The sequence below is a fragment of the Equus asinus genome, chromosome 15 (assembly GCF_041296235.1).
Source record: "Equus asinus isolate D_3611 breed Donkey chromosome 15, EquAss-T2T_v2, whole genome shotgun sequence".
Classification (NCBI taxonomy): Eukaryota; Metazoa; Chordata; class Mammalia; order Perissodactyla; family Equidae; genus Equus; species Equus asinus.
This window is the reverse complement of record NC_091804.1, coordinates 31,679,636-31,692,187: the sequence shown is the minus strand read 5'-3', so window position 1 is coordinate 31,692,187 and position 12,552 is coordinate 31,679,636. Positions and strand designations below refer to the sequence as shown.

At 57.7% G+C, this 12,552-nt stretch overlaps 1 protein-coding gene across 1 annotated transcript; it reads left to right on the top strand.

The window, feature by feature from the left end:
- Positions 1 to 6,561: 6,561 nt before the first annotated feature.
- On the top strand, positions 6,562 to 10,046 carry MAFB (MAF bZIP transcription factor B). The gene has a single exon (XM_014845953.3). The coding sequence runs from the start codon at positions 7,143 to 7,145 to the stop codon at positions 8,112 to 8,114; it is 972 nt and encodes a 323-aa protein (XP_014701439.1). The 5' UTR covers positions 6,562 to 7,142; the 3' UTR covers positions 8,115 to 10,046.
- Positions 10,047 to 12,552: the final 2,506 nt, after the last annotated feature.

The following is a 12,552-nucleotide window of genomic DNA, read 5'->3' as shown; positions in this document are numbered from 1 at the left end:
AACACAGCAGCTCCTGGATGAAAGGAGCCTGGGTTCAGGCACAGTGAAACAGCATTAGTCCCTCCATTGGCCTCAGGCAGCAGGTCCCAGCAGTGGGAGGCACCCCCCACTTCTCCTGTACAGGGAAGCTTGCTCCCTAAGCCATGATGAGCACGTGATGGGAAGCTGGGCCCTGGGGCCCCTCAAGAGCATCCAGATAGAGGAGGAGGAAAGAGGGGAGGCCAGTGGGATGGGTTCACTCAGATCATCCAGATTTCCTCTGAGTTGGTTCTTGGTCCAAGGGTGAAGGAGTAAGAATTGGTTCAGGAATGATTGTTAACTAAGGGAGAGGACGGGGCTGGAGGAAAGGCCTGAGGGTTCTGAGACATCATACTGCAAGGAGGCATCAGTGTTTGCCTAGTTGTTAACTTCATTCATTCATTCATTCATTCATTCTTCCACAACTATAGTTGAGTTCCTCCTAGTGTGGGCATTGCACTGGCCACTGGGGACAAAGAGACAACTCCATCACAGTGTCTTCCTCCAGGAGCTCATGGTCAAGTCCTTCTAGCTTCTCAAAGTGTGTTTCTTGGACCCCAAACATCAGAATTACCTAGGAAGCTTATTAAAATGCAAATTCTTGGCTCTGTGTAGACCTATAAATTCCGACTGTGGCTCAGGAATCTGTGTTTGTAACACATTTTCTCAAGTAGAAAACATGTGGACTAGCTGACCAAAGCATTTCCTTGACTTCCTGGCATTACGTCCTAAGGCCTTTCCCAAACGTGAGTTCTACCCTAATCCAGCTTGGAGAGGGAAGGGATGGATGTGTGAGTCCTGCCACATGACTCTAATGTGTGTGATCTTCCTAGAGTGACCAGGACCTTGCCCTGGCTCCAGGCTCTTCTCTCCACCTCCATTCCCACGTACATCCCCAGTCCCTGTGAGGCCTGAGAAGAGCCACAGACCATCTCTTCTGTCTAAGTCCTTCAGAACCAAGAGACTGACTCATTCTAGGCAGGGGGGATGGCAGGTGCAAATGTCCTGTGAGATAACATAGCTTGGGCTGTGGGAGAACTTATAGAAGGCAGTATGCTTGGAGCATCATTGCGGGGAGTGTAGTGAGAAATGAGATGGGGGGAACGCAGTAAGAGATGACGTGGGAGAAGTTGGTAGGAGCAGATCCTTCAGACCTAGAAGGCCATGCTAAGGAGTTTGGCTCTTTTTCCAAGTATCGGAGCAATTTGTATTTAAGTCAGGGGGCAGGGGATGAAGGTAGAATGTTCAGATTCATCTAACACGAAAACTGGCTCCACTGTCCTGTGGAGAAGAAGAAAATCCAAGCCAAGCCCTCTGGAGTCATTTAGGCAAAAGGTGAGGGTAGCTTGGATGAAGGTGAAGGCAACAGATGGAGAAACAGAGATCTTGAGGTGGAGGGAGGAAGAGATAGGTGGTGGTTGGGTGGCGGGAGGTGAGGGCCTCAGCCCTGGGGAGCAGTGATGAGGTCTCAGTCTCTAACACTGGCCATGAGGTCATGGGAGGTAGTGGTGGGACGGGAGCACTGCTGGTCATCCCTCCCTGGCTTTGAGTAGTAGTGAATTTCTCATCAGCGTGGAGCCATCTCCCCTATTTCTTTCCCTTCTGATATTTAAGAGATGGATGAAGGGAGGCTGAAGGTCAAATGGGCTGAAGGTCAAACTCAGGCCAGAGGCAGGACCAAGGATGGAGGCCAAGATTAGAGATCAGGCTGAATTGGAGGGGGAAGGACAGGATGAGAGGACTCTGCAAAACTTCTCTCCTTTGGCTTGCATCCCGCCGTGATTTCTCTCCCTCTCTCCAGCCGCACACAGTCAGGGCAGAGGAAGGAGAACGAGAAGGGGCCCAAGGATGTTTGACTGCCATCCACAAGAAGACACCTTCATCACTGCCCTTGTGATTGAGCTCTCGCCTGAGACTTGGTACACGGTAGAGGCTCAGCTGTGACCTGAAAGATACGACCTATTCTGTGGGGAGTTGGAGATCCTGACCCAGAGAGCAGCTGGAGAACTGTGCTGACATCTGGGTCCCTGGGGTACCACCCCTTCCAGATAGAGACCACATGCTTCAGAGGATTCAGAGCAATGGACTCGGAGCCAGAAGCTCCAGCTCATTGCCGCTGTGTAACTAAAGAAATCTCTTAACCTCTCAGAGTCTCCTTCTTTGTCTAAGATGGGGACAAAGGGCGGTTGTGAGGACTGAATGGGTTGACAAAACTCTTAGGTTACTGCTATATATCTGTATTAACCTACCTACCGAGCTCTGTAGAATAGACGTAATAATAGCTGCTACTTAACAGACTTGTGAGAATTGAAGGAAAAAGTGAGTAATAAAGGCTTTGCAGATGCACCTACAGATGGGAGTGAATATTATTATTAAATACTCCATCTGTATGGGAGACAATACTGCTGAGTGAGTGTCTAACACCGTGCTGTCCGATAGAAATAGAATGTGAGCCACAAATATAAGTTAAAAGTTTCTATTTACAGTAAAACAAAGTAAAAAGAAATAGGTGAAATAGTTTCAATAATAAACATTCACTCCCAAGTGTGTGTGTGTGTGAGTGAGTGGGGTGTGGGGGAGGACCCTAGTCCCCAGGGGAGTGAGCTGGGGAAGGGCTCTGCAGAGTGGGGTAACCGGTTCCCAACTGGGACCCACTGAGTCCCTTGGGTTCTTAAGGCCACAAGGACCCAGGAGCCCCAGAATAGCTCTTTGGAAGCAAGGGTTAGAATCTGGCGGCCATGGTGTGAGGCAGGGGACAGTGGAGGTGACAGCTGCCTTTGCAAAAGAGGAATAGGAAGGGAGAAAAATCTCCTGCCTCTTTTTGGAAGCCACAGACCTTGGGAAGCTCAGAGAGAGGGGAAGTAACAGAGTACCCTGCCAGGGAGCCTCGGGAAAGGTGGCAGAGACCTCCGGGTTCCTCGGAGGGGACACGTGGTGATCTTACATCTGGGTGATACAAACTCAGAAGGTGGCTCCTGGGGGTCCACTGAGTCAGGCCCCACCCTGGTTAGAACATGCCTTGGGGCCCTTGGGACCACCGGCCTCCGTTTGGCGACCGGGGATAGTGTAACCCTGCAGTCAACCCGGCTCCGAGACTAGGAGTTGAGGGCTCTGCGATTCATATCATTCTGCGTGCTGTAATTCCCCACCCAATACACACAGACACACACGCAGCCGACTCCCGCAAGCCTCCCACCGCACCCTTGAGCGCACAGAGACGCCCACTCGAGCACCAAACATCCGCGGCCCTCAGGAAACGATGGGTGTCCGGCGCACCTTGGGCTGATCTCGGCTGCCGGGATCGCCGCACTCGGCTGGAGGCGCACGGGAGAGCGCGTCACGCCGCCGGGCCGCTCTCGGGTTCGCTGAACAGAGGCGGGGCGAACCTCGCACCCTGCGGCTGCCGGTGGGCCCCGTGCTCCCTTAAGGAATAATCTCTTCGTCCACCCCCTCTCCGAGCGTCCCGATGCTCCGCGGTGGCTCGGACCGCGCAGTCTCCTCGCTCACCGTCCGTAGCTAAAGAATCCCAAGGTGGTGCGCCCAGGACGCATCGCCTCTGGCCCAACCTGGGGTGGTTAGGCAGAGGGAGTTCGCTTTTGGCTGAAAACTTCAAATTGGAGTTTTGGGGGCTAGAGACAACAAACTGTTCAGTAGAGGGCTCTGGCCGCCGCCAATCCTCCGCTTCCTTTCAAACGAGGCTTGGGACTCTGCCGCGATGCACACTACTCCTGTGTCTTCTGGCCTCCTTCCCTCTGCTCCTCCTCCTCACTCTCCATTTCTCACACCATCTCGTCCTCTGCCTTCTCTTCTTCCCCTCCCTACACCCTGTCTTACTTCTAGGGACGGGGTGCAGCCTCAGGATACTGCTGTATACTCATTGACGGAGAGCCGGACACGCGGATCCCCAGGGCCCCCAGGCGCAGGCGGTGGATGTCGTGAAAGGGAGGCCATAGGGTTTAGGGCGCCAAGACCCTGCGGCCCAGCGCAGCGGGAGCAGGGGTGCAGGAGGCAGGCCGCGAGGGGGAGGTCGGCCGCCCTGCAGCGGCGGCTTTCACTCCAGAGCAGTCTGCGTGTCTCCGTCACTCATCTAGTTTCCAACATTTTCGGTTGAAGTGGTTGGGGGTGGGGTGGGGAGAGGAGGGACTGACTAGGCTGGGACAGCCTGAAAGAAACGGGTTTTGGGGGAAGGTGGACCCGGGGATGGACAGAGATAGTTCAGTTAGAGCCCAGGGAAAGGGAGTGACCGCAACGGAGACAGAGGCACGGGGACAAAGAGGAGCGCGCCTGCCCAGACAAAGCCTGAGTTCTAGAGACCCTGAGGCAGCCGCAGGACGCCCGCAGGAGAGCGGGAGGTTTGGAATCGCAGAGCTGGGGCCGCAGGGACCCCTAAGGCCTCAGTGGGTTGCATTCCTAAGACTCGGGTCTCCATCTTCGACAGCGAGGGTCACGCAGACCCGAGGGGACGTTGGGAGGGCACAGACCGACCGAGCTGCCTCTGTGAGCACGCAGAAGGCCAGAGCGTCAGGGGAGCTGTCTGAGCCGCGGGCTTTTTACGCCCAGAAGGAGGGCGCTGCCGGCTGGGCTTCGGTGGCACTGGGAGATCCCAGCGCGTTTGTCTGGCCCTGGCCGCCTAGAGCTCCGGGGCGCACACAGCCGCCTATAGTCTGCACGGACACGAGACGGCCGACCCAGTGTGGCCTCGAAACGCTCCCCCACTGAACCGCAGTCCGAGTGTGTTCCCTCTTCGTGCGCATGCGACACGGACACTTGCAGGGAGGGTGCGTGTCCCCAGAACCCAGCTTCAGGCAGGGGCGGGGCCGCGGCACGGCCCAGACAGTCGGGAGAGACAGCCTAATCTTTTCTGCGGAGAGCACGCTTCTCGAAGAGGGCTGAAGACAGGCTCTTCCAGCAGGACAGCTGCTGATCCAAATCTTTCAGTCCAAGTTTCGGTTAAAATATATTCATTTTTATTAAAAATAGGTGGCCCAAGACCACACCCCACCCCAGCCTTAACGAGGGCTCAAGAGAATAGACAGAGTTTTCAGATTAATTGGAGGCAAACATTTTACCTTCTACCATTAAAAAAATATCTGGTTGCGTCCGCATTGGTGTGACCCAACTTGACCCGTACGCGCGGCGTCAATCGTGCTGGTTCTGCACAGGCAGCGGCCCGGACACACTCACCCAGTGCACGCTTCTCCTGCCTTTCGCTGCGCGCGCCCAAAGCCGAAGAGCAGAAGGCGACGCGAGAGGCGGGTCGCGTCTCCGGGTACAGCGAATTTGCGATTTATCCGGTTTCTGTGCCCAGGTTGGGGGCTAGGAAGAACCTCTTGTTTTGGGCCATCCAGGACCGGAGTAGGAAGGGTGCGCAGCGCCGGAGCCCTGTCTGGATGCCTGGCGCGGTGCGCTCCGGGCTCCCCGTCTGCGCTCTGGGAAGATTTCTCATCGGACAGTCCTGGGCCCCCTCACAATGGCGTTCCCGCTTTCCGCCACCGGACTAACTCGGCCCCAGATCTTCCCGCGCCGGGAGCAGCCGACTGGCACTCTGCCCCCGTCCCCCAAGAGCCGTGGCGAAGAGTTTCGTGGGGGGCGATCAGCGCGGAACTCACTGCTGAGTCTGAGGACAGGACCCGAGGACCCGTGCGTGGCTTTAGGGCAACCTGTTCTGGGCTCCGGTGCACACACAGCCTACGTTCTGGGATGGCTTGGGTTGGGCCACTTAGGAAGACCTAGCTGGGTCCGCGGCGCGGTCCAAGCCTTCCCGCAAGGGCCCGGGAGGTTCGGCGCGCCTTTGCTCACAGTGGCCACTTGGGGTCGCACTTTATGCCTGTTTGAGCCTCTCAGCGGCCAGCTGACGCCGGGATCTGCTTAATCGTTACAAATCGTTCAAACAAAAACAGGGCCCGTTCCCCAGCAGCCGAGAGCTGCCCGCAGCACTGTCCTGGGCTGGCCTCTGCCCCAAGCTTCAGGGAGCTCAGGGTTCCGTGCGTCTGGCTGGGGAAAGGGATTTATAGTCTTATGGCCGATCCTTTCCCGCTCCCTTCATCTCGCGCGTTTGTGGGTGTGGGGTGAGCGCCGGGAGCGGCGGGACCAGTAGATTCTTAGTTCCGGGCTGGGCCACCGCAACCCCCAGAAGGAGAACGGCCCCGGTTTGGCCCAAGGAGGATTCGAACACAACTCTTGGAGCCCCAACCCCACCCCCCAAAACACAATATGCGCAGACCTGCAAAAACACAGGCATGCACGACACACACACGGCCCGCAGCCGCGCGGCACACGGAGCGTCCCCCACTGGGCGGGGGACGCTTGGGAACAAAGGCCCAAGAGGTGTCGTCCCGGCTCTCATTCTGAGCCTCCCTGGGGGTGACACGGGATGGAGGCGGGGAGCAAAGGGTAAAGAGGGAGGAGAGCGCGCGAATGGGTGGAAGCCACGGCTCGGCCTAGAGTGGGTGCGCGCTCCGAAGGCGAGCGGGCGGGGACCGGGACCTGGAGGACATGGGGGGCTGGGCCCGGGCCGGCCGTCCCACTCCGCTCCAGCCCTCTGCCAAGCCTCGGCGGCTCCTGGGCGGCTCGGGCCGCCAGTCAGCTGACGCGGGGGGCGGAGGAGCTGTCAGGCGCGCCCCGCCCAGCGCCGCCGGGCCGAGGGTGCGGTGCAGCCATTGGCCAGAGCGCTGGGCCGCTCGGGCCCCCGAGCCCGGGTGACATCAGGAAGGCGATAAAAGGCAGCGGCGGCGCCGGATCCAGCACAGCTGCACCGCCAGGCTGCGAGCGGCTGCGATCGAGAGAGCCCCAGAGCAAGAGAGCTAGAGAGCAAGCGGCGGGCGCTCGCCCGGCGCCTCCCCTCCGCCCAGCCGCACGCCCCGCTTGCTTCTCCACCCCTCCCGGCTCGGCCCGGCCCAGGCGCGGCCACAGCCCCGAGCTCTGGGGCGGCGCAGGCAGCCTCGGGACTCTCCGGCGCGCAGCCGCGTCCCCAGACAAAGGCTTGGCCGGCGGCCCCGGCCCGCTGCGCCCTCGGCTCCCCGCCTCCCGGGCTCGCGGCTCTTCGCCCCCGCTCTCGGCTCGGCGCGCCCCGGCCGGCCGCAAAGTTTCCCGGGCAGCGGCAGCGGCTGCGCCTCGCGTCAGCGATGGCCGCGGAGCTGAGCATGGGGCCCGAGCTGCCCACCAGCCCGCTGGCCATGGAGTACGTCAACGACTTCGACCTGCTCAAGTTCGACGTAAAGAAGGAGCCGCTGGGGCGCGCGGAGCGCCCAAGTCGGCCCTGCACACGCCTGCAGCCAGCCGGCTCGGTGTCGTCCACACCGCTCAGCACACCATGTAGCTCCGTGCCCTCGTCGCCCAGCTTCAGCCCAACCGAACAGAAGACCCACCTCGAGGACCTGTACTGGATGGCGAGCAACTACCAGCAGATGAACCCCGAGGCGCTCAACTTGACGCCGGAGGACGCGGTGGAGGCGCTCATCGGTTCGCACCCGGTGCCGCAGCCGTTGCAGAGCTTCGACGGCTTCCGTGGCGCGCACCACCACCACCATCACCACCACCCACACCCGCACCACGCGTACCCAGGCGCCGGCGTGGCCCACGACGAGCTGGGCCCGCACGCACACCCGCACCATCACCACCATCACCAAGCTTCGCCGCCGCCGTCCAGCGCGGCCAGCCCTGCGCAGCAGCTGCCCACCAGCCACCCCGGGCCTGGGCCGCACGCGGCGGCTGCAGCGACAGCGGCTGGCGGTAGCGGCAGCGTGGAGGACCGCTTCTCTGACGACCAGCTCGTGTCCATGTCCGTGCGCGAGCTGAACCGCCACCTGCGGGGCTTCACCAAGGACGAGGTGATCCGCCTGAAGCAGAAGCGGCGGACCCTGAAGAACCGGGGCTACGCCCAGTCGTGCAGGTATAAACGCGTCCAGCAGAAACACCACCTGGAGAATGAGAAGACACAGCTCATTCAGCAGGTGGAGCAGCTTAAGCAGGAGGTGTCCCGGCTGGCCCGCGAAAGAGACGCCTACAAGGTCAAGTGCGAGAAACTCGCCAACTCCGGCTTCAGGGAGGCGGGCTCCACCAGCGACAGCCCCTCCTCTCCCGAGTTCTTTCTGTGAGTCGTGGCCGGTCCCGGCCCCCGCCCTTGCCCCGGCCCGGACTCCCCGTCCCGTGTCCCCAGCTCCAGACTCCCCCGGACCCTGCCCCTGCCACGGCCCCAGCCTTGACCTGTTTGACTTGAGGGAAAGGGAGGAAGGGCGCGCGGGACGCGGGCGACAGGAGGGCGCGTGGGCAGGCAGGGGACCTTGGCCAAGGCGAGAACGGCGCGCGCCAGCGCCGCCTCCTAGACTCGAGCAGAGCCAGAGAGAGACGAGGGGGTGGGAAATCCCGGAGCAACTTTTCTCCAGGCTGGAGGGCGGCAAGGCATATTCCCGAGGAGTCGCCAAGGCCGTCTGGAGACTCCTGGCTTCCTGAACTTTGCGCGTTAAGCCAGGGCCCCCGCCTCGCGGCCAGGAGCGCAATCCAGCCCAGGAAGAGAGCAGCGAGGAGAGGAGAGGAGAGGGACCCTGGCGTCCCGTCAGGCGCGAGGCGAGGCTGAGCGAAGGAAGGAAGGAGAGACAGACGGATCTGTCTATCCAGGGTACGGAGAATACTGGCTCTCAGCCTGGAGACGCGGGCCTCAGGACGTTCTCCGCGCGAATCTCATCAGTTTTATTGCCTGCTCGATTATATAGAAAAAATACGAAAATCTGCATTAAAAATATTAATCCTGCATGCTGGACATGTATGGTAATAATTTCTATTTTGTACCATTTTCTTGTTTAACTTTAGCATGTTGTTGATCATGGATCATAAACCCCTTGTTTTTTTGAGTGAGAAAGGATCGCAGTTCGGAAACTTCGGAGGCTGCTTGCCGGCTATCAGTCCCGGCTGTCGGCTTGTAAATACCCGCCCCGCCAAACAGCTGAGAGAACGTGACAGCAAGCTGAGTGTCTTTGTTTGGGTTTATTATTATGGTATTTTCTTTTTGTAAGTAAAAAAAAAGTTCTGGGCATTTTGCTTCAGAAAACAAGTTTGTCTTGGGGCACCTTGGGAAGTTGCGTGCTTTCTCCCCCTCCCCTGCCCCGATGGGTCCTCTTTTTTCCCTCCTGCTTTAGTTTTCAATTTTGTTGGTGTTGAGAGAAAGAGGACTGGGGTCCCCAGCTCTGAGTAGCAGGGCAGGGCAGCCGCGGAGGTTCTGCAACCCCGGAGGCCAGGGAGTGTTGGGGTCCTTGCTCCTACTTTGTCTTGTGGCTAATTGATGCCCCTGACAAGAAAGGAAAAAACAGATCTTGTTTGCTTTTTTATGGCAACCAGAATCGCCCCAGAGTCCCTTCACCACACACCAGGCCGGCACAAATGGCTGGGGCCGCAGTGCTTCCAGGGTGAGCTGCACTGCCAGCTCCGACAGGACACTGCCCAATGGTGACCTGAACTTGTGTTGAACCAACCGCCACACTCAGAAAGTACTGGAAACCCAAACATTAGCAAGTAATTTTGCAACTTTCAAGTGCGTTCTTTAGACCAATACGTTATGTGTGTTTCTTTCCCTGCTTTTGACATAGCAGGGGAGTTATTGCTGGTGTCTCCCCCTCCTTTCAGTTGTATAGTAGTTATAGGGAAGATCTGGTGTTTTTCTTTATTGTTATTTTTTTTTCCTGCAGGTCAGTAAAAGGTTTTGAGTTGCACTGACAAAAATACCAAAATGAAAGCATATTTTTAAGTTCCCATTTGAAATCGCTGGCGCTGCTGGCCGGATGCATTTTTGAGTTTGTATTAGTTGATAAATTAACAGTAATAACAAGATTGTATGAACCGCATGGTGCTTGCAGTTTTAAATATTGTGGATATTCGTCCTGCATCAGAAACGAGCTTCGGTTTTTACGGATTCAACTGTGTTGAAATCAAATTTGCCGCAACAGAAATTGTTTTTATTTCATGTAATATAAGGGATCAATTTTAAACCCTGCTTATGATATGAAAATATTAAAACCTAGTCTATTGTAGTTTTATTCAGACTGGTTTCTGTTTTTTTGGTTATTAAAATGGTTTCCTATTTTGCTTATTAAAACCATGGAAATGGTGTTTATTTAGAGGACTCTGCGTTCGCCCGACTTTGACTTCCTTCTCTTGCCTCTTCAAGAGTCGCAGAGATTTGGAACACACTCACGCCACTGGCCAGTGGAGAAACAGACCAAGTCCGGGCAAATCTCTGCCTTGTGTGTGTGCGTGTGCATGTGTGTGTACGTGAGCCTCAAATGTGTTTTCTGCTTCTCGCCCTAGGTACAGACCCCGCTCAGGAGCCGGTGTGTGAAACCAAGTGCGGGCACATGCCACTTTTGTGGGGATTTCAGTCTTGGGCATGAGGACTGGCCTGCTAGCCTGCAGCTGTGAGGTAGAGATTGGCCGATCCAATCTTAGGAAGACAGGAGCTGCCCCCCTAATGGGGAATCAGGGTCTTTCTGGCACTCTGGCTCAGCTGCCCTGTCACTCTGGCCCTCCTGTCTGGGCTGCAAGGCTCTCAGCTTTCTCCTGCCCAGCGCATCTCTCTGAGAGCAAGCGGAGCCGCCCAGAGCTAGAACGCTTGCTCCAGTGGAGCCCCCCTGCCTCTTTGCAGGGCTTGTGGAGGCAGGTGGAATCCAGCACCAGGTCTTGGGGTGTAAGACTCCTCAGACAGGAAGCCCTTCCGTGTGGACCTCTTTTCTGGGGATAATGTGCCCAAGGCACACCGGCCACTGAGGGTTGGAGCCCTCAGCCCTACAGAAGGGCACTGTGTGGCCAGTTCAGGATTTTAGGGACACCTCAAACCAGAAGTCGGAGGGGGTTGGGGGCATTCTTCTGGCGCAGCAGCTCCCACTGTAGCCTAGGCATCCTGACTGGGAGGTGGTCCCAGAACCGTTCCTTTTCCAGACTCTTAGAAGAGGTACGGTCACCCACCTAGGTCACCCCCAACCCCTCTCAGCCCCCTCAGAATCCCGTCTATAACTCAGGATCGGCCTCAGACGCCTTTGAAAGTCAGAGTAGGACACCCCCGTCCCCAGCTCCAGAAGAATTCCCTGCTCCTTTGGCAATGGCTGGGTCCAAGGGGTTTCTGGTCTCCTCAGACTCAATATCTGCAGCCCAGGAGACTCAGCCTTCCAGCCCTGGGTTCTCTGGCTAGAGTTCCTAGCATGGAATTTCAGGACCCGAATGGGGAGGTGCAGGAAACCCAACAGCAGATCCCCGGCCAGGAACTAGAGCTAGGAAGAGCCCGAGAGAGGGAAGGGGAGGGTGAAACTAGCAGGGAAAAGATTTTGGCCCCGGGGTCCCTGGAGACCTGGGGATAGAGACTAGAGATGGGGGAACATCCAAAAAGTCAGGATGCAGTTAATACCAGCAGTAATTTACAGTTAGTAGTGTTGTCTAGTGGGAAAGAAGTCAGAGATTCGAGTTCGAATTAAATTCCACGGTCCGGTTCATTTCACCCGCTGGAAGAAGTATCGGGCAGGAAAGGCTTTGGCTGTGATCTGGGAGGAGGATGGTGGCTGAGTCTGGCTGGGAAGTAATTCTGCTGGCGTGTGCACTGATGAAGGAGCGAGGGGGTACAATTAGCCAGGTAATTGCATGTGCAAGTGCACATGCACAGAACTTGATAAGAGCATGCCCTCAGGTACAAGTGTATCCCCTCTGGGGTGAAAGAGGTTTCGGTGGAACCCTGGAAGAAATCTGGCTACGTGGATCGAGAGACTAAGGGAGATCACCAGACTCCACGCGGTGGAGGCTTGAATTCCTCTGGAGTCATCCCAAGCAGACTGGCATCCTTTACCTCTAGAGTCAGTATCTGGGCTGGGGAGGGTCCCCAACTCCAAAGCATTGGTTTTCCTTCCTCAAAGCACAGAGACGCAGACACCTGCCCAGTGACCGACACCATCACGCTGCACCTAGCACGATATGGTGGCACAGGCCAGTTCAGAGTGACCAATTGTGTCTCTCAGAAGCTGACACCCACGACACAGTCCTGGTGACACAGTGACACACAGATACACAGACACCCACACCACGCACCCACACTGATGCCCTCGCAGGCACTGTCACTCCCTGTACCAATTCAGTATTTGAGCACCAACGGGCCCGTGGCAGAGCCAGCAGCGCACCGGAGGAGGCCGGGACCTCGGCGTCTCCAGGGCGGGCTCGTACAGCGGACAAGACCCGGCCTTGTCTCGGTCTGCAGCCTGCCGTCCGGACCCGTCGTGTCGCCGCAGACCCGGCGCCCACAAGCTCAGGAATAGCGCGCTGGGTCCCGAGCCCTCTGGCTCGTCCCACCCCGGCGGCGCCCGGCATCCTCACGCTCCTTTTTGGTTCCCACCGCTCCCCGCGGTTCTCGGGCTCCTCGCCACCCTCCGCGACCCCGGAGAAAAATCCTCCCGGCGCCGAGAGTCTTCCACGCCAGCACTGGTCCCACGTAGACAGGCTGGCGCCCACACTTGGGAACGCACGCCGAGACAGACACACACAGACACCGGGACGCACGCAGGAGGC

Bases quoted from the DNA above. Each gene is read 5' to 3' on its own strand.
- MAFB (XM_014845953.3), top strand. From the start codon at position 7,143: ATGGCCGCGGAGCTGAGCATGGGGCCCGAGCTGCCCACCAGCCCGCTG.